This window comes from Gymnogyps californianus, chromosome 11 (genome assembly GCF_018139145.2).
Source record: "Gymnogyps californianus isolate 813 chromosome 11, ASM1813914v2, whole genome shotgun sequence".
NCBI classification, from domain to species: domain Eukaryota; kingdom Metazoa; phylum Chordata; class Aves; order Accipitriformes; family Cathartidae; genus Gymnogyps; species Gymnogyps californianus.
In genome coordinates, this window is record NC_059481.1 from 21,142,894 (window position 1) to 21,168,917 (window position 26,024).

Sequence of the window (26,024 nt, forward strand, 5' to 3'; positions counted from 1 at the left end):
AGCCATGGTGAAGAGGTGGCTGTAACGGGAGAAGGGTGACTGCAAAGCCTCAGAAGGTCCCTTTTCACCCCAGGTTCCTATATGGCTTGATTTATGTATCTGTATTTTAATGAAAAAAAAAAAAAATTTCCCCAACGGCTGTGTGGAAGCTGGGCACGACGGTATAACCCACATTTCCCTCAACTGAAGCCTCTGAAAGCAGGTGGAGAAACCCGATGAGAGGAGACAGAGTGCCTGCAGCCCCTGGGAAGTCACGGGCAGCTCTGCAGCTCCGCAGGGGCCGTTTGGGTCCCGTCCTGCCTTTGGGCTGTTTGCAGAAGAGGTGTCCGACAGCTCCTCTCGCACGGGAGACCCCCAAAGCCCTACTGCAGCCCTTGCAAGGCCAATGTCCCACAGCCACTGGTGAAGCGATGGGCTACCTCCACTCACCTCCCTCGGGTGGAGTGGCGTGGGTCAGGGACAAGCCTTAGTGCACCAGCACAGCAGTTCCTATTTCACCCCCGATACCCCCCAAAAAATAGTGTCAGGATGCAGGTAGGTGGCTGAGATGCCTTTAGGACTCAGTGTGATGTACATGGAAATAAACCCAGTTTCCCACTGGTTAGGGTTGGCTCTTGCGCCCAGTAATCCTCTCCTCCTCCAGAGGACCGCAAACGTGCTCAGGAGCAATCTCTTCAGCAATGGCTGTGAGTGTTTTATTTCATATTTCCCTTCATAACACTGGCACTCTTTAATGGGAGATATATTTTACTACTTGGAGACGCTTTCAGTGTCTTTGGCTAGGAAGCAAAGTGGAGATAGGATGTTGATTTGTGTTCTGCTTCCTCCTCGGATTTGTCTTCACTACTCTTAGGAAGAACTTGTCTGACCTTGGTGTTTTAATCTTGCTTATCTTTTTTGATCCCTTCTGTGTCTTTGACCCGAAATGCCTGGTTACAGAATAACTAAACATTCAGGGTTGGGTTTTTTTTTCCCCCATGTACAAAAGCAGAGTTCAAATGCAGCAGGAAAGCAAGATTTGTGATTTTTTTTTTTTTTTTTTTGGTGAAACAATCAGATTGTTGCTTTCATTCTGCTGGAAAAATTTACACTGAAATAAATCTTCAGTTAAAATTCATGTACACTGTGTCCAAGGCATAATACTAAATAATAGCTGTAATCTGTTTGAACTGTACAGGCATATCAGAGCTGAGGATGAATTACTTGGGAGCAAGTATACTGGAGTGAATTTAAGTCCACTTCATAAACTCACTGCAAATGAAACATTAATTACTTCATGCGTAAGTCTGGCAAAAACTCAGCACGGAGTTTCAGTATTTCCAGGAGCCTGAGCTACTGCCAGAACTGAGAATCCATCTCCAGGGTTTAAGTCCCCTGACGAGCAGCAGGTGAAGCTCCGCACACAGTGCAGATGTGCCGCTGACACGTTTAATGCTTCCCGCGCTGGGATCCGATACCTGGAAATTAACGCCAAGCAGCAGCTGGATGTCGGGTTCAAATTCCCAGCTTTTGGGTAGCGTTTGGGCCATCCAGACACGCATGGTACGTCCCTGGCCTTTCTGAAGTGCTGGTGATAAATCCAGGGTTTCTCTCAAGACCTCAGAAGGCTGGTATGCACCGGCACGACACAGGACGTCTCCTTCCAGCTTGCCTTCCACCAATTGTGGGGTCTGCTTCTGGAAACCATGAGTATTTTTCAGCATCTGAGATATTATGTGGTCAAATTTTTTCAGCATCTGAGATAAGTGGTCAAATTACACGCTGTGTGGAACACTGCTTCCTCTCTTTTGGTGCCTGATACTTCTAAGTGCCTGTAATCGCTTACTTATTGTGCAACGACTAATTGTTCCCTGTTTGCCAGCTCCATACTATTTATGATAAGACAGACTGCTCGCCTGCCCTTCTCCCCATGTCCGCTTTCCAAGATGAACTATGCTGGTGGCTTTAATCTCTTCTCACATTCCTTCACCCTTGCTACCCTCTTGTTTATCTTTTTCCTTTTTACCAGATTGTTTCATCTATGCACCCTGAGATGAGGTGGCTGGAATTGAAGAGTGTCCTGGATGCAACTAAACTGAGGATTTTCATGGGGCTCCCCAAGTAATAGAGAATTAAGTTTTCTGGAACAATTGATTTTTACATACTGATTCTCAGCTACGAAATCACCTCGGTATTTGGTAGCGTATTCTCCTTTTCTCAGGGTGCAGGAATATCGGCACCTCAGTTAGGATGGCCTGACTCATTTGTTTTTACCTATAACAGCGCTTTCTCATTAGTTTTCCTTTGTTTCTGGCACTGGAGATGGAGGCATCTTCCATGTCTGAGAGAAGACAGCCCCAGTGATGGGCAAAACAGACGTGAAAAAGGGAATGAATATGCACAGCGCCGCTTAGCATGGCACAAAATTTCACTTTCCTTAGTGATCCTTCCCTCGTGTATCCATCTGACATAAATTCTGTCATCCAATTTCCCAGTAATTGGCATGTTTTCACTGGCATATAGGAAATGTTTCCAGATTCTCACATTCAATGTTGTAGAAAATTCCTAGTGTCAAAGACTGTAGGATATACTCTGATTTAGATGCGTAGGGAATTTTTATATGTAATTTACATTAAATGAAAAGCTAGACAAACAAACCATGTTCCCATGGGGGGAAAAAATGTTCTTAGTAGAATGATAAAATATTTTCATTCTTATGTTATGGGAGAAGATAGTTCTTTCAGTGGTTAATTCTGACCCCACAGTTTACAAGAAAACATTCTTTAAATTATAATCACTGTTAAAACAAAGCTGTCCACAGAGGCAGACACAGAAATCAGCTTTTCAAACACTGCACTGGAGCCAGCAGAAAATCAGTGGCTGCGGTGTCATCACCCCTTTCCGCCCCTGACATTTTTCCGCGTTATCTTCGCGCTGAGGCAGAGCGGCCAATTTACGGTCATGAGGGCCAGGGTTACGGGCCCACCGCCACGGGAGACGCTCGCTCGGGCACCACCGACGCTGTGGAGAGAGAGAAGCCCGGGCTGGAGGCCGCGCTCGGGGTGCGCTGCCGAGACCGGGGCTGAGGCAGGGGCCTGGCTCCGCTCTCCGAGACCGCTTGCTTTCCCCTCGGCGTGGTGCTACCGCCTGGGGCCCGGGAAGCGCTACCCGCGGGGTGACGGCCGGCCATGAAGCACAGCCCGGCCGCTGCGGCCCGGCCGCTCCCCGCCGCTCCGCACCAAAATGGCGCCGCCCCCTCAGCCTGAGGGGCGGCCGCGAGCCGTCCCTCGCCCCGCGCCTGCGTGCGTCATCGCCCGGCGCCGGAAGCGCCGCCATGCGGGGCCGGCTGCTACGCGCCTGGCGTGAGGGGGTGAAGGCGGCGCGCGGGGCGGCGGGGCGGGCGGCGGGAGCGCCGCCATGGCGGGTGCTCTTCTTCGGCACCGACCGCTTCGCCGTCACCGCCCTGCGAGCCCTGGAGGCGGCCAGGTACCGCCCGCTGGCGGGGGGGGGGACGACGGGCCGAGGGGGCCGGGGCTGTGAGAGAGGGGCGGGGGGGATGGAGGCTGAGGGGACGGGGGCTGAGGGGGGACGGCAGGGGCTGGGGAGGGAGGGGCTGGGGACGGTGAGGGAGGGCTGGGGACCGAGGGGTGGGAGATGGGGGCCGGTGATGGGGTTCAGGGGCCATTGGGGGTGAGCTGGGGTCGGGGGGAAGGGACGGTGGGTTGGGCAGAGGTTGGTAGGGAGGCGTGGGGGGCAAGGCACCTTAGGGTGGGACAGGGACCATGGCGTCACGAGTGGGTCGATGGAGAGGGATCACAGCGGGGCAGGATTTGGGGGGGTGGGGGGGCAGGGACCGTGGGGCTGGGTGAGGGGGGTCTGGGATCGAAAGGGGGAAGCCAGGGGTGGTAAGGGGGTTGGGGGGTGGCAGGGTTGGGAGGCTGGGGTCAGCGAAGGGAGGCTGGGGACCAAGTAGGGGATAGGAGTTGGAGGGGCAGGTGCTGTGGAAGGGCGCAGCGAGGGGTGGAGGTGACCCAGCCGCCTTCTCTCCCTTGCTCTGCCTGCATGAGGCCTTCAATGCCTTGCCCACCCCAGGGAGCCCAGCAAGGACTCGCTGGTGTCCAGGCTGGAGGTGGTGACCCTGCCCTCCCGCCTGCCTGGGGACCTGCCTGTGAGGAGCTGTGCCCGGGAGCTCCAGCTGCCTGTTCATGAGTGGCCCCACACGGGACCTGTGGGGCAGTTTGATGTGGGTGTGGTGGCATCATTTGGACGTCTCCTAAGCGAGGACCTTATTCTGCAGTTCCCATAGTAAGTGACTTGACAGGACACCTATCGCTGCTTCGTTAGCAAAGCTAGACTCTCCTTTTTGAGTCAGCACCTGTGACTTGTAGCAGGTGAGGTCAGCTTCTTTCCTGGCTTCGTCTGCTTAGCCTGAGCCCTACTTCTGTCTTTGTGAGGTTCACTGTTGTTCTTTAACACGGTGATGTAGATCTATGCAAATGTTCAGCATAATGCGTTTATATTTATTCCTCTCATCTCCCTTTCTGTGTTCACTGAGAAACTGAAGCTTATATACCGTGAATTTTCCTTTAAATGTATATTTACACCAGTAACACTTCAGAAGGTCTGAGGAGTTAATTCTTAAAGTAGTTTCAGTGTAATAAATATTGCACGCCCATTTACATGTGGGTTCAGCTTCAGGTACTGTTCCTGTTCTAACTTTAAAATATTTCAATTCAGTGGCGTGCTGAATGTCCATCCCAGCTGTCTCCCACGATGGCGTGGTCCTGCACCAATAGTCCACACAGTGCTTCATGGTGATAAAGTGACTGGGGTGACGATTATGGAAATAAGACCAAAAAGGTAGGTTAGATGTGCTTCCCAAAACAACTCACTGCTGCTCTAGCCTCTCAGGACTTTAAATCATCACTGCTTAAGTCATCATTTAAATCATTCTGTGTAATCACTTTTTTTTTTAAATGTGTGTGTTTAATATTAAAATTTGAAACACTTAGAAAGTTTCATCTGACCATATGAGACTTGCTACAAATACAGTATTTTATGAGTGCATAATTTGCACTCTAGGCCTGTTCTGTAATTCTTAGCATTATTACAGGGAGCAGACAGAGGACAAGCAGTCACAAAGCTAGATGGATAGGCTTGGTATGACGCGACAGAAAAGATCTGGTTTTCAGACTTCAAAGTCGCCTGTAGCCTCCTGTAAGTGAAACAGAGAACAAGCAACTGCCTGTCTAGGGATGAGAGAGAGATTATGTGTTTAGTTTCAGCACAAACTCTGGCTTAAAAGGCTTGTGAAAACACGTTATCATAGTTTTCTTTCTTAGATGCTTCTCTGATAATAGATCTCAGGAAAGTGCAAAACAACTTTCTTCTGAATACTTCAGGTTGTTTCTTCTGAGATCTTATGCTTCTGAACTGTAAATTGTGCATTCACATCAATCTCAGCTTGCTGAAGTGAATCTTGCTTGCCAAGATATATCTGATACTCTTTTCCCTGTGTTGTCTTGTGAACCAAACAGTATTTGATAATGTGTGAAAAATAAAGTTTTAGAGGAAAAAAAGGGTAATTAGTAACTGAGTTAATGTATTGAGTGTAGACTTGTGAACTGCTAATTGAGTTATAGCTTCCTCCAGTAAGCTTGTATGTTTTCTGCCTTATAGGTTTGATGTAGGTCCAATTATTAAGCAAGAAGAGTTTGCTGTTCCTCCCCGCTGTACTGCAAAGGAGCTGGAAGTGATGTTGTCAAAGATGGGTGCAAACATGGTAAGGTCATGCAGGCTAGTGTCACTTCTGATTAGTACCTTGCTTTTAATCTGTGTTAGCAGAATTCTTTTTAATCTCTTCTGAGTTGACTGCAACTGTTAAGAGGAGAGTGATCTGAAACTTAGTGTTTGTGAGCGCTTTGCCTTGCTGAGAGGCAGGCTGAGTGGTATGTGATAAGCTGTCAGTGTTGGTCTTGTGCGTTGCCGCGCTGTTTCTATTCAGTGAAGAGCTCAAGTGCTTTGTATGGAAACAGTGCAGTTTCTTCTTTCATTGAAGTGAATATCTGCTTTTTTGTCTTAATCAGCTTTCGTCCTGTTCTAGGATTAATATCAGAGAGGAGATCATCCATAAAAGAATACTTGGGTTTTTTAACTATGATTCAGTGGGAAGGATGCCTTTAGTGTGTTTGTGTGTATGATACAAGTCTTCTGAATATACTGACCCAATTTGCTAAAAGCTCACAAGAAAGTTTCACTGAGGAAGAATTAAGTACTGTATTTGTATGTCTTGGATTTACTGTTACTAAATATACTCCACTTAGCTTTGCTAATAGTCTGTACAAAATTTAATTTTGCAGCTGATATCAGTTTTGAAAAACTTGCCTGAAAGTTTAAAAAATAAAAAAGAGCAACCAAAAGAAGGAGTAACATTTGGTAGGTACACATCATGTTTAATGCAACTTGTTCATTTTTTCTTTTATGGCTAGAAAACTAAGTTTCTTCCTACTGTGCTGGGTTATATTTTTTTTAGATACTTTTCTTAATATGGTCTCTTCACTGCCTTCTCTGTCTTAAAAAAAGTCATGCAGAGGAAAAAATGCTTCAGAATTCTTCTTCAGACTTACTACATTAAAGTTTTTTTTTTTCCAGTTGCCCGTACAATATCAAAATCACTAGTGGTGTCACAAAATCTGAGTGAGTTTGTTATTCTTCATGGTTGTAACACAGACAAAAGTGTTACAGCTGTGCTTGTAAATATATGTTATCAGTTTGCAGTGCAATGGGTAAATAAGAGGACAACTGAGAATAAAGTATAAATAATAATTGAGGTTTTTATGAAATCTTTTCTCCAGTTGTTGTCTAGGGTACCTATGGCTAGGGGGATAAAATTGGGTTTAAAGTAGGATAAAATAGTACAGCTATTTGTTTGCCAAAAGATGCAAAGAAAATATGAAGTCTTCTAATTTTTTTTTCCCCCTAGCTCCTAAAATATCTATAGCCAGGAGTTGTGTAAAATGGGAAGAGCAAACAGCTGCACAAGTAATTCAACTGCACCGTGCGATAGGAAGTATGGTAAGACAGTGGATTTTTTTTGACCCTTTTCTGTCCTCTAGCATGTCTGAGTTTGGTGTAGCTATTTTAACTAGTGACTAAAACTCAAGTTTAGTTATTTTAGCCTCTAAAACCTAGCATGTGTTTTAAAATCCCAGCATAGTTTAGCATTAGAGATGGAACTAGAGTGGAGGAGGATTTTCTTGAACTTGATCCCAAGTGTAAAATCAGGTCAATAGTTTTATTTTGTTTCCTTAGCTCTGAGATTTCCACTGATGCATTTGAGAGGGTTTCAGAACACCTACAATGACATCTTTGCGTGACAGTAAACAGTGCAACCAAACAGCTAATGGAGTTAGTTGCTTAACTCATTACTGCGTATGGTAATGGTTTGCTTGTCAATGAGATGAAGAAGAACAAGGAAGACTAGACGTAGTAAAGAAAGTCTCTTATCTGGAATTATACCTAAATTTGTCTCCTAATGTTGTTATCACAGGTATCTTGCATAAGAAAAAAAAGCTAGACAGTTGCCTGGAAATCATGAAAATATTCTCAGTGTGTCATCTGCTTCTGTTTCCAGTTTCCTCTGCAGACGCTCTGGAAGGGTAGTACTGTTAAACTTCTGGATTTTGTGGAAGTGGATAATATCCCTGGTTTTGCTGGTATTTACTTTTAAATTAATCTGTTAAGTTAAATTTTCCTGTCTTTTCAAACATTGACTTGGAGATCGTACACAATTGGACTAAACAATAGCTTTAAGTACTGCTTTCTGAAACTCCAGTAGAACTAAGTCAGTCTCATATATGCTCAGAGCGCAGTAAGTGTCTGTGCCCAAAGATGAGCATAAAATGGGTTTTAAGGACATTCCTGCTTTGTGCTGATGTTGAGCGAGCAGCAGGGATAGTCCTGTGAATCCTGAGACTGGAGGATTTTAGTCCTCTATTAGTTAGAAGATCCTCTTGTAACGCCGTTGTCTGGGGATCTCTCAGGAGGAAAGCTGTCCCTGTGTACTGTCGCTTAAACCATTTTCTGTAGTCGTCTGTGAGTCTGAGAGCCCTGTGGGCTGAGTGGTGTGCCAGAGCACGCAGGGCTTGATGGCTCCTTGTGGATCAGGTAGGGAGCAGTGCCAGAGAGCGACTGTTCTGATTCTCCCCTGCTCATTGGGGTATAATAAAACACAGAATACAATAAAAATATTTTTGAGCAAAATAGTGACTCAAGATGATTATTAGGTACTTCAGAGACGTAAGTGTTTCAAACTTCTTTGGACTTGTTGGCATAAAAATGCAAGACAATCTTGCTTTGCTTTTAGATCAAATATTAAATGACTGTGGAGCTGTTCCTGGTTCACTACTATACCATAAAGTGTCCCAAACGCTGATAGCTCGTTGCAAGGTAGGTTTTCCCATTTGTTTTATATTCACTGCCCTAAAGATGAGTTGTTTTAGTATTTGTGTGTTACGTAACTTTTGTCTTAATTGTCCATTGTTATTCACTGAACTAGTTTAGATTAGCATCAGTCTTTTTATTTGATGCCTTGAAGAACTTTTAATTTCCACCAACAAGCTTTTCACTTGCAAGCGAGATTTGACTTGTAAACATGATGACATTAAATAAAATGTATTCCGTAAGCCAGCCTAGTGAGACCTAAAGATAATTTTAAAACATGGAAGAAGCTTACTGCCATTTTTTTTTTTTATTTTTAGGAAGGCTGGGTTGGAATCAAAACAGTCGTATTAAAGAAGAAGCTTACAGCAGTTGACTTCTACAATGGATATATGCACTCTTGGTTCCAGCAGAACTCAAGAACAGTTCATCAGGAATGCAGATTTCAAACACTCAAACTTAGCACAGCAAAAAAGACTCTGAAAGAGAGGGAAATATTGGCACAGGATGTAAAACAATAGGTGTTTTTTAAAATGTGGAAGAAGATGTCTCTAAATTAATAGTAATATAAAATATGTCAATGCCCACCTATAACATTCAACTTAGTTAAGGGGTTTCCTCCCAAAATGTTTGATCTCACTGTCATCTGCATGTTTTCATCATGGATTCCTGATGATACTCATCTCTCTTTCCCCCATCAAGGAAGAGAATCTCTGTGAATGCTGAAGATAGTGAATAAACGCCTGCTTCCACTGTTGAGTAATAAATTTATTTTTATACAATGTTTTCAATTTCTTTTTGAGGACTTCTGGTATCATTTTCTTCAAGTGTAAGTTCTGCACAGTTACTTTAATCTGGAAGTAATAAAATCCTGTGCTTCTCTGTCATTCAGAGTTTAGTGTTCACTGAGACTCTTAGATTGTCTAGTTTGATTTTCTTGTGGACCCTTAAACTGCCTTTGTATCCCCACATTGAGATGAATAACTTAAGCCTTAGCTGGCAGCATCTGGAGCATCTTTTCCTGTCCGTGATAGTAGTCAGCTACACTTAACGCAGAACATCCCTTATTTCTCACTGGAATTTCGTGCCACAGCTCCAGGTACGGTATTATATAAAGATGTGTGCAGTTGGTCATGTGCCTTTGGGGGGGTTGTTTGCTAGGTGGGGTTTTCTGAGCAGTCTGATGTTCCATCTGATCGTCCTGTGCAATCATTGCCGACTGCTTCATTACCTGTGTCTTCCTGCTTCTTCTCTTTGTGTAGTCTCAGTCTACAGGTGTCTGCTTCCAGTGTGCTGGAATTCAGTTTCAATAAATCTTCGATTTAGAAAGAGAATAAACAAGAGTATTCCTAATCTATTCGAATCTGAGATCTCCTCATCCAGTTCTCTTAGGACCATCATGTTGTTTATTTGGGCCTGTTGACTCTGAAAATGCTGTAAAGAGTAGGTACTGTTCAACGTCATCCATGAATGCCAGCTGATGGTTTTTAGTCACCCGCATGTGATGCGAGCACATCATTTTGTTTCCTTTGAAATTCAGAAAAGAAAAAATTACTGTGTATATTTGCTTTTCAAGACAAGTGACTTGTTTTAATCTCATTGATTCTGTTTTGAATCTATAAACTTGCCATTCACCTTGTTCAGTAGATATTTTACTTTGATATCTTTACCTTTTCTGGTCAATTTCTTACCTTTCCTATTTAATTCTATTGATCGCCATCTCTTCCTTCTCCTTTTTGTTTTCATATCCTAGAATATATCCCACTTAATATTTGTGTGCCATCCATCCAGAAAATTTATGTTCTACTGTCATACTTTCTCTCTGATGAGAGAGGTTTTTACCTGATGAGGAGTTGTTAATCTAATCCAAGCTCTTCCTCAACCTGCCTTTGGTTTATGGCATGTATAAGAAGGAGCATTTCATGTGAAGAACCCCAAAAGTGATGACTCTCTTACTTTCTTGTCTTAGAAGTAATGTAGCACTGTGAGGATAACAGCAAAACAAAGACCGGCCGCATCTTTGGAGCTGCTCTAGTGTTATTTGCTCAACGTATTCCTGCTTTTTCTGAATATTACTGAAGTAAAAGCAGAGCTACTGGAGCTGTTCAGCCTTGGGGAGGCACTTTGCTCTTAGCTTCATATTTACAGCATTATCACTGAAGTTTTGGAAGCCTCAAAAGAAAAAAAAAAAATTGCAGGAGTTCTGTAGGCTTGGTGTTAGAACGGTTCTGTTTTCCTCATGCTCATCAATAAACGCCAGCACATCCTCTTCCACGCGTCCTTTTGGCTCTTCAGACTTTCCAACGCGTTCGTGTCTTTTCAAGCAGTCATGTCTGGAACTTAAAGCTCAAGTCAGGTGTTAAATTCATGGGACATATCAAGGTGACAGGAACTTGATGTGCTTGAGTGTGACTCACTAAATGAAAGCAAGCAAAAAATCTAGAAAAATGTGTTGTATCACATGGATTCAAATGTTTCTGAAGAAGCATCTGTTAAAGCAGATGCTGCAGTATTTTTTTTTAATTGCCATTGGTCCAGCAATTAATCTGCCCTGACAGGTTTTCCAGAACACATGATCCTCCAAGAAATCCAAGCCTATGAATCACAGTCAAAAACTGGAAACAACAGCAAGGTGGAAGTCAGGCTGCTGTGGAGAATTCCTTTTGTCTCTGACCACAGACTCAAGGGTGCAATTTGTGCTGCAGAAGTTACGAAACAGGCAAGTTTGTTTCCAAGCAAATGATGTATTTTTGTGTTTTGCTCCCACCTACTACTTGCAAGTAGAGGTTGTGAAGTCATTTTGCTTTCACTCTGTTCAGATCAGTCTATGAAAGGTTAGTTATCCCCTTATGCCAATAGAAGGGATGGTGGGCGGGTGGGTGAGTGGGTTTTTTCTGTGTTTGTGGGGATGGTGGGTGGGTTTGGGGGTTTTCTGGGTTTTGTTACATCCCTGGTCTCAGCTGTATGGCTGCTTGCCTTGTATTCTCCCTGCTGGAGCTTCTGGGGATTTTTCATCAGTTATTTTTAAAGAACGCTCCTAGGCATCATTGGAATTCAAATATTCAATGTTTGCTGAGGATAAGAACATTTTCTCTAAAGCCCCTTCCCCATAGACAGTGAGGTTTTTGACACTAATCAGCTGCATGGTAGGGGTCTGGCCTCAGGCATGGATTGTATCAGAAATTGAATTAGCAGAGAAATGAGTACACAAAAAAAAAACCACCACCCAAAAACCCAGCACCACAATTTATAGATAATTTTAAGCACAAATGATAAAGAATTTTGAACTTAGGAGAAGTGAAGTATTTTAGTTATCTGTTAGCATGGGTGGACCCAACTTTTCTGATGTACCAGGTCCCCAGGCACTGGAAAATGAATTGTTCACTATGACCTGAGCAAAATGAACGGTGAGATGTGACTCCCACAGAAAGAATACAGTATCAAAAGTTCAGGCAATTTAAGGTTAAAAGTTTTCAGATGACCAAACTGTTAAATCAACTGCTTTGTTCCTAGGAATGGCTTTTGAGGAAAATTCCTTGAAAGTTCTTTAACTCCTTTGCTTTTTGGAATCTGCTCTGGCATCGTAAAGTTGGTAGCAAAGACGAACTACGTTTCTATCCTTTGCATCTCCGAAACGACACGGAGCAAAGCCATGTTATTGCTGGGTGGCATTACTGCTGCTAGTTGGAATATCAGCTTCCAGCCAGCAGTGTCTGTGTTAGATGTTAGCATCGGAGAGAACCTCGAGGGCAATTTGTACATCTCTCGCTGACAGTTGTAGATTGCTCCTCGTGTGAGATCTGTTGCTGTTAGTCATCGCTGGCAGGCGGTAATTTCAGTTCTAACTAAAGCATAAAGCAACAACGAAGAGTTTCCCTGCGTCTTTGGGGGAGTTTGAGGTGGCATATGCTCAGAAACCCTGTAGATGGTGCTCGCTGCATCTCTTTTAGGGGAAAACCAAGGTCAGCTGGGCAGAAGATCGTGAAAATCTAGTACAGAACGTCTTCAGTTAGTTGTTTAATACCAAATAATGTCTAAACCATATTGTAGCCAGGATACCTATACTTGTAATTTAATCTTTCGATCTGTGCAGTGTTGGCTTTAGGGCTTCTCAGAACTGCTTTCTATGCAAGAGGTTATCAAAGATTAGACAGTTCTTTGTTGCTTAACAGTTAATGTCCTAGCTCTGAATACGCCCAACTTTTACTCCAGTTGTTTTATGGAGGAAAAGAGGGTAAGATTAGTCTATTTTATTATGGAGGAAATCTTTGGCATGCTATTTTTGGCATGGTAGAGAAGCTTTAAAGGGAATTGGTGTTCCCCAGGCAGCTGTTAGCCGAAATGTCTCTTTGGAAACTTTGCTTTCACCTGGCTCTGTAGGGATTTAACTTGGTAGGTAATGAAAATCTGATTATTTTTGCAGAACAGACAAAACAAAAATGGGGCATTCACTGATGAGGTGTGGAATAGCATGTCAGGGTTGACTCTGGAACATAGACGTGGTGATTTAATCCCCAGTACCACTGCTGAGGTCAAGTACAGCCACCCTAGCAATTGGAAAGTGATACTAGCAAAATAAAACAGCTGTCCTCCTCTCGGACGAGAGAGGGAAAGTAGCAGAGGCAGTCATAGACCCAGCATCTGCTACGGCTCAGTTTAAGATCACTGAAGCCAAATTACTGGTAGACCTGCAAAATGTTTGGGCACCAGAAGGGCTCTGGTGTTGGACAGGGATGATTTCAAATAAATGTTAGAGGGAGTGATATTTCCTAGGATGCTGGTGACTCGCAGTTAGATGCATCTGTTTCATGATCTGAAACCTTCCTACTCCCCCTGCTTCCTAGGAAACCTCTTTATTCCTGTTTTCTGCTGAATAAATTACAAATAAACAAAAAGTGTGAGTGACTAATCACAGGAGTACTTGAGTCTTTTTAGAAAGTTGATTGCAAAATCCCTGAATAATTTGAAGGTTGAAACTAGACAAGAATATCTCTTCTCTTGTTTATCCTAACTGCTGACAGCCTGATAGCTTCTGGGAAGCAATGTTTTCCCTTTCTTAAAAACAGGAGGAGGGATAGGTCACCAGATTTATCTGAGGGTTGGAAACTAAGTGACCTTAATGGAAGATGCTTTGCCATTAGCCGCAAACCTGCCGATGTTTAGGAGCCAGGTCTCCTGCTTCAGCCTGTTTCTCAAGGTTGGTGGTCCGAAGGCTAAGGCCGAGGGAGGAGCTGAGTCGCAGCCCTCCTGCGTTCCTCCGGCTGATGCTCTCCTTTGATATGTGGGAGCGTGGGTTAGCTTTCAGGTTGCAGAAAGGACATTGCCGTACACTGACCATAAACACAAGCTCAAGAAGTCAGAACTGACATTGAACTACAGCATAAAACTTGCGTGAGGGGTGGATGCCAGGACCTGCTGTAGCTTTTCTCCTAGATAAACTTCCTTAATGTATTTGGCATGGTGGCTCATCGGTAATGATGAAGTGTTAGCACTGAGTGGTGGTTGTTGGGTCCAGCTTGTTTTCTGTCGATAATGCTTAAGCACCCATGTTTGAAACGTCTGTCTTGCTCTGTGTCCAATGTGCTCTGCCAGCAGCCTCCTCCAAGAGCTCAGGGACTTGGTGAGTGTGGAGATTAGTTTGTTCCTCCAAGTCGGAGTTAAGCTGCAGTGGGGGACAGATCGGGGAAACTTGGAGAGCTTCTTGCTGTTTCACGGATAGGCAGAATTTCAGGCTGTAGGGCTGTGACCATTTCATTCCTGTTAAACAGACATTTCTCCCCAAAAGGAAGAGCCCTCTACTCAGCTGTGTTTTGCTCTGGCAAGCCCACATGCAGCACAGGGACCAGATCCCGAGCCTGCTTTCATCCATGTATCTCCTGGGTTGGTCTGTAGAAGTCATTTGTGTTACTTCACCCTTGAAGTGATGAAACTTAAGTTCAGGATTTGGCTGTCTGTCTGCAGAGGAGGAGGGGAGCAAAGGGAAGAGACATTTCTCTGCAAGTCTGCGGCACAAGCCAAGAGCTCTGTGGGAAGGTCCGAGCTAATGCTCCCCACTGGCTGCCTTGGCCCCAACTCGCGCCAAGCCCTTGCAGCAGACTAGACACAAAAGAAAACACACAGAGTCTAAATTCATTGGTATGAAGAGGATGTGCCAGAGTATTCCACAGCTCTTCCTTTTCTGCTTCTCTTTGATAACTGTCAATTTGCATAAAAACATAGATTAAGGGGTTTTTTTACCTTTTTAAGCATAGTTCAGGCTGCACAGCTCTGTGTTTAATGCCTGGGGTGCCCTGTGTCAGACCTGTGAGCCTGTTCTGAAGCTTGCTAAACGCTATCGAAAGATTCCCCGTGCCCTTGATGGGCTGTAGGTAAGACAGCATAGACCTAGAACTGGCTTCTTACCCATGGGAGGGGATCAGGTAGGAGAGGGGAATCCAACGCTTGGGCATGTGTTTTCATCCAGTAGCACTGCCCACCTTTTTGTGATCTCTCTCGGTGGAAATTCCGGTGTTAGAGGCTTGCTGGGTTGCCTGCACCCCAAAAGTTTATTGCCAGTGTTTGGGTGTAAACACGACGTCTTCTGTGCTGGTGAAGTCCTCGATTCCGCTCTAGAAGTAGTGGGGGTTTGATAGGGCAACTTAATAGGGCACTTGGAGACGGATCGCTGTCTCACCCCTTCTGTGGCCGTCCGTACCTTCAGCTAAGAGCAGCTTCTTGCCCAGCAGCGTCCTGCTCACTGCTGCTGAATATGGAGGGAAGCCTGTCTTCTCCCTGTCTCTGCACCTCCCAGCCCTGCTCTTACATTGCCTGGTTTCCTATCATCCTGAAAGCCTGGGTTCCCAGCCCTCTTTCCCCCACCATCTTGTCCCACTGTGGGAGCCCTGCTGCTGCCTCCTTAGTTCATCCCTTCCCCAGACCTGCTGCTCTGCTTCTCCCAGCACCGTTGCTGACTCTCCACATCTCAAGCTGGGGACAGATTGCCTGACCGCAGCACACCGCGGCCAAGCCCTGGACGTGGGGGAGCACCAGCAACCCACCAAACCCCTCACCCATACCCAGGATCAGTCTCGCATTGATAAAGCTGTGACACGTTTGTGAACAGAAAGGTGAAATTTTGCAGGTTATTCTTTGGTCAGCTCTACACGTGGTTTATTTACTTGAGCATTTCAAACACAAAAGCAACACAGCATTGTCGAAGTTACAAAATGACTTTTTTTATTAACCTACCCTATCATAGAGCATGGATTTTCTTGTCAAATAATGCAAGAAGCAAGAGAAAACTGTAGTTTTATCCATGTGGAGCCTACAAATCCACATGGCTTCTCCGTGCTATCGAGCATGTGAGTTCTTAGAAATGCAGCTGCCGGTAGTTTAGCTTGAATACAGTCATTCTAAAACAAGCTAGAAATAAATAAAATACTTACATTTCAAGTACAAAACCTTGCAGTTGAATTCGGTATGAGGAAATCAGTTTATTCCTTTTCATGTTACCAACTACTGTACAGGTACTTGGGCTGGCAAAGTCTGCAGATGCAGAACAGAAGAATGTTTTATGTACGTGACTTAATTGGATCATGTGTTTAGTCTTCCCTTTAGGCTATCTTGTGAAGCTGTTTAATGTCAGGCAGAAAGAAGATTTTTATGGATGCATTTAATAAGACACGAACTCACTACCACTACTGGCCCCCAATTTTTGCCTTATGTCTTTCCTTTCTGGTGCAAAAAAAAAAGAAAAAAAAAGTGCACCTTAATTATGTCTCAAAAATAATGACACCTACTAGCTTTGAATTAGGTTATTAGCAGGTAGATGTTACTTTCAAATTATATTTAATCGAGTGTGAGCGACTTTACCGAGGCTCCTATACAGCTCTAGTATGTGGGAGAACGTTGACCTCTCATCGGGATCCTGCCTTGGGTGATTCGGCGGCTTGCCGGCTGCCTTCGGTACGCGGGGCTCTCCCCTGGCAGAACCAGTGTGGACTGCTGGCCCGAGCTCCTCTGAGACTGGAAGATGCTTTGCTCTGCTGCACTCCTCTCCGAACAAGTGAAAGTCAACCCAACGCCAATGTTGCTCTTCATGGTTCTGGAGGTGCCATCAGACGTGCCATCGAAACACCTGCCCAGGGCGATTTCCTTGGCGATCCTCGGGTCTTGGTCAGTGACGGTGTAGATGCCGTAGTTGTGTCCCAGCGGGTCGAGAGGAGCCAGCATTGTGTACTCGCTGGAGTCGTTGTTTGTAGCCATGGGGAGGTGGTTCACCAGGTACTCGTGGAGCATGCTGTTGACGCTTTCTCGGCGGCAGCTGCCTTGTGGGACCACTCGCACGAGCGTGCGGTCCACACGGTCTTGGTCGAAGAGCATGCCGCTGCACTTGAACTCCAGGCAGGCTGCTGACACGTCCGGCTGCTCGGAGTCACGAATGCTGCGGACATCCCGGATGCCGTAGAGCTTGCCAATGGTACGCGGGTGTGTCCCACCCATGTTACGAGATCTTACGTTCACCTCTTGGGGTCCATTTATTTTTACTTTAATGTAGCAGGCCCTAAATTCCATGGGCTTGGGCCACCACGCCAGGTAGTCATCGGTCCAGCTCATGAGGTCATCTTCACTGAAGGGAACGGTGTTGTAGTCGTACCGGTCTCCCTCTATCCTGTAAAACCTGAAGTGAGCAGCGTTGTGTGGAGCTTCCTCACATTCTCTTAGGTTTTCATAGGCATAAATAGGGCCATCGTTCTCTTCTGGGGAGTTAGGGCTTGGCTTGGCCATGTTAATGCTGAATGCTGTTTTCTTAGTGTTGGAGTCCTCATGGTCTGTTCTCCTGTAGTTGAGCTTGTTGAGATATGGCTGTGGGACCCCAATAGCATTAGGGTTGAGTTTGGGAGCAGAGGACACAGCTTCGAGCTCTTCGCCCCCCATGCTCGCCAACATATAAGCTGTGTAGGCCTCAGGGTTTTGCTCATCGCAGAAGGCGGGCACGCAGGCGCCGTTGGGACCAGTGACCACGCTATCGAAACGGCCCCATGCTCGGGGGTTGGATGAGAACCCCGGTTCTGGCTCCATGTTTATAACAGAAATCACAACCCCTTGGATCTGCTCGCTTTGCAGAAATCTCTCGCTTCTGTAGGCTCGGACTTTGACGTAGCACCGTCTGCTCTCTGGGACGTCCAGGTTAAAAAGCCGCCTTTCTTTGATCTCCATGTTCCCAACCAAAAAAGTTCTCTCCTCCCTTTTGCGCCGTCTGCTTTTCTCAAGGTTGAAGTCCCCTTCTTCCTCCCATAATCCTGTCTCCGGGTTCAGGGACCAAAGCTTCATCTCTTGCAGGTGCTCTGGCATCTTGACCTGAGCAGCATCCAAATGAACCTTCACCTCTTCTGCATTAAGAGACTCGGTGCCCCGTTCGTCAGTGAAGTCCACGGAAAACATGCCGTACGTGCGGAGCGGAAATATGTCTCCTTCCTCATCTACAAAGTTCAGGTCACTTTGTGTCACAGCGGCCGTTGAGATGTTTCTTGGGTCCAGAAATGTCACGCTGGCTTTCACTTTGCCTCTGTAGGCTTCTCCATTTTTCCTATAAAATGCATTGGGAGGAATTTCTAATTCGGCAATTGGATCATCTTCTTCCATTTCTCCCAAAGAAATCACATTGGTTTCGGTGGATTCCAGTGTAAGAGGGGCTTTCTTTCTTAGTAGCTTGATCTCATGAAACACAGCACCTCCGTTTTCCTTGAAGGGCAGAACTTTCGTTGTGTTCACAAACTTCTGCAGCCGATCGACGAAAGTTAGAACCAGTCTCTCCGTGTCTGCTGGGACTTGGATGGAGAACGTTCCCTTGTAGCCGGTCATACTCACTCTCTTGTTCCCCATGTAGATGTGGCCAAACCTCAGTGGCTCACCATTATCTGCTGCTGTGGCTCTGCCTCGAACCGTTATTTTGGTCTCGGTGCATTTTTTGCAGCCGCATTCTACGACGACTTTAGTGGGGAGCGTGTACCCATTGCAGGAGATGTCTCTGGTTTCCATCTTGGACACCCCGCAGCAGTAGGCGACGTTGTCCTTACACCGGAGTCCCTTATCCAGCTTCCCAGCGCAGGTCTTCGCTGGGCACTTGCCCACGTCGTAGTAGAAGGAGTTCGTTGCTTTTTGGAAGCAGTCGTGAGGAAGTTGGATGAGGTGGCTTTGGGGTTGGGAGTTGCAGGCTGCCTCTTGTCTCCCTGTTGAATAGGATTTCTTAATGAGCAGCATGAAATAATTGTACAGTCATCACTCTGTGGTCTGAAACCCTCAGAGCTTCCAATAACAGTGGGGTTTTTGCAGCCATAAAGAGATGTTTTGCAAGATTTTGGTTAGCTGAATTCATCTGGCCTCTGTTCTGGTGAAGCAGGTGCTCAGCTTTAACTTCAGGTACCTGATTAAGAGCAGTGCTGTTTGCAGGAGCATCCCAGCTCCTGCTTACCCACCGCTGCCATCCAACCCACCCTCAGCTAGATGTTCTGCAGCTGCCTGGCTTTTTGGCTATGGACAGACTAAAATGTGTCCCAAGGTTTAAAAAAAAAAAACCCTAAACAAACAGAAATATTCACGTCAGGCAGCAAGTACAGTGAGAAATCTGCTGAAAGCAGCAGATTGAGTTTGGCAGGTCACCTGCAATCCAGAGCTCCAGTTTGTAGAGAGCATCTGCTTCATAACCCGCTCACGCAAGCTTATCTGCTAACAGATGCATGAAATAAACCCCAAATATTTTTCCTGCGACTTTTCTTTCCCACATGCATCACAATTTCTGGTTGCTGCACACCGCCGCCTCCCCAGCTGCTTGGAGTGCCTCTTGCACGTTTTCTCTTACCTATGACGGCAAGTTTGGCAGATTGGGACTTCGCCGACCCCCCGGCGCTGCTGGCCTTGCAGAAATACTCTCCAGACTGGTCTCTCTTGAGGTTCTTCAGAACCAGGTTGTTTTTATATTTGTATAAGGAGGGATCCAGCAGTGAGCCATTGTGGTACCTGCCAGGAACAGGCAGGCAGTTAAGGGGACAGAGGCTGATCGCCTGGCCAGAGCAGAGTGATGGCCTAATCCTGCATCCTGCCGTGTGGATTTTGCCAGACCTCTTGCCTCAGTTTCCCCATTTGTGGTCTGGCTAGGGGCATCACCTAAAAATTATTCCCCTTTCCCTGGCAGTACTGAGATGTGCCGGCAGTTGGCAGGCAGGCAGAGCTGCCAGTCGTGCCTGCTGAGGTTTTTCAAACTCTTGCTTGGATGTTTTTCCAGGAGGTCCCTGGGCAGATGACATTACTGCACCTGCGAGAAACGCCAGCTCTGCGCATCTCGAGGAAACCATCATTTGCAGCAATCGGTGTATTTAGCTTTTTATCGCTAAAAAAACCCACCTTCATGGAGATGGTAAGGAAATAAAAATTGAATCCGTGGGACAGCTAAGACTTCTGCCTGACCAAACTCGAGTTCCTTACCAGAGGTAGCGGTCGGGGGCCGGGCTGCCGAGGGCATCGCAGCAGAGCGACACGCTCTGTCCCACTCTCCTGGCTTTGTCCTCGGGGCTCCTGAAAATGTAGGGTTTGCCTGCGGGAGGAGGAAAAGGCCATCTCGTTACTCTTCCCCTCCTAAAATCACGGTTTATTTCTGATTACTGCGTAAAGCCTCCTGCATTCCCCCCCCGCCCTGCTTTGGGGCTACCTGATCGTTGCAGCTGCACTTCGATCGCCAGGTTTCTTCTGTTGCTCTCAGGCACGGTGACAGTCGCTGCTGCATATTTGGCTTTCTTTATTTTAAGGGTGTTTTTGCCATCGGGACAAACCCCCGGGATCCTAAACATGCCCCTGTTATCGGCCGTTGTCAACAGCTTGAGTTTCTTGGCTTGCAGGTAGACCCGGGCATCGGCAGCAGGCGACCCGTCCTCGAGAGAGACCTTCCCGTGGAGGGTTGCATCCTCGCACATGCAGGCATCGCAGTCGGCGTTGACGCGGCCCATGGGGCAGCTGATGGTGCAGGCTAGAGGAGAGGCAGGCAGGTCAGAAAGCAGCCCCGAGTCCCCATAACGCTCGCGGCACGGTCTCGCGTCTGCTTTTAATTTAGACGCAATAAGGCAGATACTGCATAAGGAATAAATTGTATCCAAAACATATTTTACTGATTATCAGCAGCTGTGCATTAGAAACACAGGGACGATGTCATTTTGAACCTGACAATTAGTAGAAAGCAGCCACGTGGATATAATTACAGCTAGGAACTGTTCTTTACCTTCCCCAAAGGGCTGAATTTCGGGGAAATTTGAATCCAGATCAGCATGTGAGCTCTTAGCTCAACCCTGGCAAAAGTACAAATCCAAATGCCTTAAACTTTGGAGGTTTCTGTTACTAACTCATGCCCAAAAGTCATGACTTTGGTCTGTCTTAAAAGCTGTCTCCCCTATTCAATGGTATCCTGGCTTGGGCAGGACATAGGTGAATTGCCAAAGGACCATTACCCGACAGGTTTAACGAATGGTCTCCCAAACAGTGAGTCTGAAACATTTTCATTACCTATAGTGATTAATCCTAAATAATAATCTGTCTCTTCCCAAGGCAAGGGCTCAGGTCATTCCTTTTACAATCGCAGAGCATCCCTGTACAGCAGCTACCTGGTAATTTTTTTTATAGCTGGAAATAAATGGAAGAAATCAGGGAAAACCTGAAACAACTTTCCTGGAGAAAACATAGACTATTTTCAGAATGATTTGTTTAAAAGGGGATTATAAGAATAATATAATTAATTACAAGCCCCTTCAGCAGGGGCTGTGGCAATTCGATATTCCCAACTCTTCTCCTTCCTGGAGATTGCATGGAGGCAGCTGCCTGCAATCGCTGACTCCACCTTCAGAGCTGCTGTTATAACAAGATTAATGAGATTTTTCCTGTATCCCCAGGATCTTTATGGGTCCCTGATCATTCCCCATATCTGGATCCCCCCCTTATTTGCTATTTGGCTACAAACTCCCCGTGCTCTGCTCCCTTAGTACTCTCCAGCCCTGCTTGGGAAGGGACCGGCATCATAAAATTCCGGCAAGGGAGAGAAAGATGGTAAAATAGCAGTGAAGGGAGGACAACGCCTACGCAGTGGTGAGGTCAGGACATCATCCCCTGCCCGTAAGTGAGGTTATAGGAGCACCTGAGCAAACATGTCCAATGCAGAGCCGCCCTTCCTCGGTTGCTTCGTTACAGTGCGTGCCCCAGAGGCGCTCAGCTAGGCAGGATCTGGTACGCTTCTGCACACCGGTTTGGCCACACTTTGCTGAGCACTCGCTCCATTTCGACCATGGAGACAAAAACCTTTTTGAATCTTGCACCAGTGGACCTTGAAAAACATCAGTGCTGTGTTACTGAGACGCATATTACACGTACAGCTGCCCGAAAACGGGCAGTTGTTTTCTTAGCAGCTTCTATATAGCTCAGACTATGCATTTGGATATTATGCACCACATGGATTAAACAAACTCAAAGCATGTTCAGGGAGCTGGGAAATAAAGCAGGAGAAGGCGTCTGAAGGCTTCTGACTTAATTCCCGCAGGCTACCGAATTCAGGATGATTAAGATAAACTCGAGGGGAGCAAAGTGCACGCAGCTCATGCTTAGTGTTGAATAACTTTGGCTTAAAGGAAATCAAACACACATTGTCATTTAAATGCTGTCTGAGGGGCAATGCTCGCCTGCGTTTCAAATGTGGTTAAATAAAAACAAACAAACAAAAAAAAGGGTAAAATTGTTGATATGATCATGTTGAATGTCTTTAACCATACTTCAACATATGTTCGCTGTAGGGGAAGCGTGTGTCCTATTGTGAGCACCAGTTTTACTGTGTGCAAAACAGAAGCCTAAGATGCTACCGAGCAGGCTGAGCATGTTAGGGGCCAGCTGATTTGTTAAACACAAAGAGGGTTTATTGAGAGTTTAATATGCGGTTAGATTTTTAAAGGAATTTCTTTAACCGGGCTACTAGATGGTATTAATTTAAGCTGCTTTGAATGGGTGAGATCCACTCCAAGTCTGTGGTATGGGTTTATTTTTAAATGACAATGTTCTAATAACGTTTACGAGGATGCGCTTGTGACTAAAATTTCTAAAAATGAGGTTTCTTGGAGACGTGGGCCGTGTTATCTCCCACACCTACTCTTCCACCCGATTTGTAATAAACCAGGTTGGGTTATTTCCTAGCAAGGCAGACAGGCACACGGCTGGACTGTTCCAATAGTGATGGTTGAAAACGAACCCCTGGCTTACAAAAGCAGGTGGCTGGAAAAGAGCATTTAAATGAGAGCAGCCACAGCAGTGTCATGGCTGGTTTGGAGCGAGCGCTTGGCTTAGATGGGTGAGTTTTTAATTTGTTGGCACATCAGCATCTCCAAGTTCAGCATCCCAAGTGGCGAATCCGTAGGCCTTATTTAGCAATTTGGGAGGGATGCAGGAGGAGGTGGGCTTGGGGACGTGGTCCCATCCCAGGCAGCACATGGATAAACGCCCGTCTGTACTTGCCTCGAGCAAAAATTTAACGTGCAACAAATTGAAGTGGGGTCTCAGTAAGATCCTAAGCTTGTTTGGGATCGGCTGCTTTAATCCGCGGGGCCAGTGATGATAAGAAAGGAGGGGAGTCCTGTGGAGGAAAATGGCATTATAGGGCTCTGGGTAGCACCTCGACAGCAGAAAAAGCAGAAAGCGGACGACGAGGGAGAAGCCAAGGGGTCGAGCGCTGGCGGGGACGTGCGGAGGGACAGGGCTACCCCACGGCACTGGCCGGCAGGAACGTACTGCGTCTGGCGTAGGTGAAGGTCGGGTCTCCCCGGTGAGAGCTGCTCCTCGTACCTGCGGGCAGAGGAGGCGCGGGGTGATTCAGGCAGGGTCTGCCAGCTCCCTGGCCGAGCACCAGTTTGTCCCACCGGACTGGCTGCACCAAGCCCGACTGCTCAACCCGACCAGGTCTGGCACACCCTCTCCTGGAGGCAAAAACTGAGTTTACAGCTCACTGCTGCCAAAGGCAGATGCTTTAGTTTCCAATTGCATTGGTCAAAAACTCAAGATTTTGCTTTATTTCTCCCTAGAGAAGCGCGAGTCAGCCCCTGCTCTGCGAGCCCCAGCCTCAGCATCGCTGCCTTATGCCATCCACTTTGAGGGGAAAACAATTTTCCTGGTAGTTTTCCTAAAAATAACTCTCAGCAGGTGGAGGAGACCTCTCTCTGAGTGTCCGTGTTTTCAGTGCTTTGATTCTCCCCAGCGGCTAAGAGAACTGCTGGGAGCGGGATGGGAGGCTGGGAAAGTCCCCTAATCCCTCGGCTATGGCATCAGCAGTCAGCCTTTCAGTCTCTGCTGGAATTTAAATCCTGAGCGCTGGGCAGTAAAGCTTGAGGGGTCAGGGTATCTCCTGGGGACTAACGAGCAGAGCGGGCTGTACAGGTAATTAATGCCCCACGGGCTTTAATTCGAAAGGAATGGTGTTGCAGACTGCCCCAGGCGTGGGGACAGGGTGGGCAGGGGAAAGGCAGGTCGGAACGTGTGCTCGCCCATCCCTGGGCTCTCCTCGCCCTCCCAGCCCGTGCGTGCCTCCCGCGGGAAATCGGGGCTGTGGTCACGCACTTGACCTTCACTTTTCCAGGAGAGGAGCCAACAGCGTGTGTCAGCGATAGCCAGAACCCTACAGGAGCTCGCGGATGATTAACATTTATTCCATTGCCTAAATGTCTTCATCTACTCAAATAATATTGTTCGGTTGTAAATTAAGGCTGAAAAAAATAATACACATGCAAACACCCCTTGTCTCGGCGAGGGAAAGCCGCCTGAGCTGGGAAATAACTTACTCTCCAAGCTGAGCATTACCAGCGGGCTGAAGGTTTTCTGTCCTATCTGGATCCTGCCGAGGGCTGGTTTCAGAAGCCTTTGACCTAAGGGTCAATAAATTAGAGATTAAATTAGATTAATAATAAATTCATTAGATTCAAGGGATTGGGCATCCTTAGGCTCAGTTTTTCAGATTTCCCTTTGGGTTGTGACTGGTTAGAGCTGCCGGTTAGAGCTCCTGTGGGATGCCGTGCAGGAGACGCCAAGTGAAGCGTGTGACGGAGATGTTCCACAGCATCACCGCGGCTCAGGTGTGATGCAAATTTGCCATTTCCCTTATCACTCAAGGAAAACTTTTTTGTGCTTTCTGTGTTGGAGCAGCTCAGATCAAATCATCTTTTTATAGCTGGAGATATAAAATATGTCCTGCCCCTCCCTGCGCGGGGAGAAATGAACCCGAGGTGGATGAGGTTGGTTGTCGCTATGGGACATGGACTGGTTTCTGCACTTGCTGGCCACCTGCATGCCCAAGGGGAGCTGGTGGTTGTGGCTGGTTCCTGGGACCAGTCCCATTTAAACTGGGGAGCTAAGCCCGAAGCTGCCCAGCACCGGCTCTCGCCTGTGCCCAGCTCCCGGGGGCTCAGCAGGGCTTCTGGGCACCTCCCCAGCGACAAATTGACTCTCCCTGTTCTTATCCCTGGGCGTCTGGCCAGAGTACTTCAGGGCAAAAGTCCTCTATAGCCTCGGAAAACAAATCCAAAGAGCCTGCGAACAGGTTTTCTCTGCAAGACCCGCTGGAGCAGAGGGGCAGGTTGCTTATCGCTCAGGGCTTTGGTACGAGCGACCCGCCAGAGCCAGCAGCAGACAGATCCCGCTGCCCCTGCGCATCTTCTCCTGGAGAAGAGCCACGTCGCTGCTTCCCGAGGGCTCGGCTCAGAGGCTGGGTTGGTTCGTGCTCGGGCGATGGATAAGGCACCGGCCAGGGTGGATCTACTTGGAGTAGAGGGGAGCTGGGATGGGAGCCAGGGTGCGGGCTGGATGCCGTGGGGTCTCGGGGGTGGCAGGCAGGGATGGGTCCCATCATGGCCGGTGGGCAAGGGGGCTCATCCCTGGTCAACCAGAGGCTGGCTGACTCGCAGACGGGCTTTACCCATGCACCGGGGGCTGGACGGGCACCAGCCCTCGTCTAGAAGTCGTTTGGCCGGGCGAACGCTGCGCTGACCCAGAGCAGCACCCGGCGTCGGTGTCGAGCCCATGTCTGCTGGCTCAGCGGCCGCCAGCGGACGTGCCTTCATGCCAGCGTGCCCGCGGGCAGGGGACAGCATGGTGACGGGAATAGAAACGTTTAACCTTCACCTAAAACGGACGTGGCTCCCAGGAGGAGGAGGAGGAGGATCCATCCTTTCACGGTGACCATCGTTGTCTCCAGAGGTGACTGGGGGCTTCTTGGAGTATCCGCAGCCGTCCCCTGCCTTCCCCAGACCTGCAGAGACAAGCCTGATGGTGTGGAGGCTCAGCCGGGGTCCTGCTGCTTTCAGGGAGCTTCTCCCAGGCTGAACCGGTCCAAAACACGCCGCGGGGCCGCTTATACGCCCTGCCCACCCATCCACCCCCAGCAGCCCCCCACTTAGCCCCCGAGGGGGGAGCAGCAGGGGCTCCACATCTGCGCTCGCATCCCCTCCGCTTCTTGCCGTCAGATCTGAGCCCAAATCTATTCTGCAGAACGCTGCTTTGTAATGACATCTCCTTAAAGTGCTTTTTAACAGCTTAAACACTTCTGCAGGGATGCTCTC

General features: G+C 47.2%; 2 protein-coding genes across 2 annotated transcripts; one reads left to right on the forward strand and one right to left on the reverse strand.

Moving 5' to 3' along the window:
* Positions 1-528: 528 nt before the first annotated feature.
* MTFMT (mitochondrial methionyl-tRNA formyltransferase) lies at positions 529-9,204 on the forward strand. The gene is given in 12 exon segments (XM_050903530.1): positions 529-534; positions 2,009-2,100; positions 3,260-3,315; positions 3,318-3,465; positions 4,072-4,284; positions 4,717-4,839; positions 5,659-5,761; positions 6,339-6,414; positions 6,962-7,053; positions 7,613-7,694; positions 8,345-8,427; positions 8,739-9,204. Coding segments are annotated over 12 exon segments (1,275 nt in total). The 3' UTR covers positions 8,940-9,204.
* A 6,335-nt stretch (positions 9,205-15,539) lies between these two features.
* CILP (cartilage intermediate layer protein) lies at positions 15,540-25,648 on the reverse strand. Its single transcript, XM_050903651.1, has 8 exons — positions 25,588-25,648; positions 24,252-24,335; positions 23,209-23,262; positions 21,575-21,760; positions 20,105-20,419; positions 19,882-19,990; positions 19,259-19,416; positions 15,540-18,629 (listed from the first exon to the last, which is right to left on the reverse strand). The coding sequence occupies exons 1-8, from the start codon at positions 25,646-25,648 to the stop codon at positions 16,288-16,290; spliced, it is 3,309 nt and encodes a 1,102-aa protein (XP_050759608.1). The 3' UTR covers positions 15,540-16,287.
* Positions 25,649-26,024: the final 376 nt, after the last annotated feature.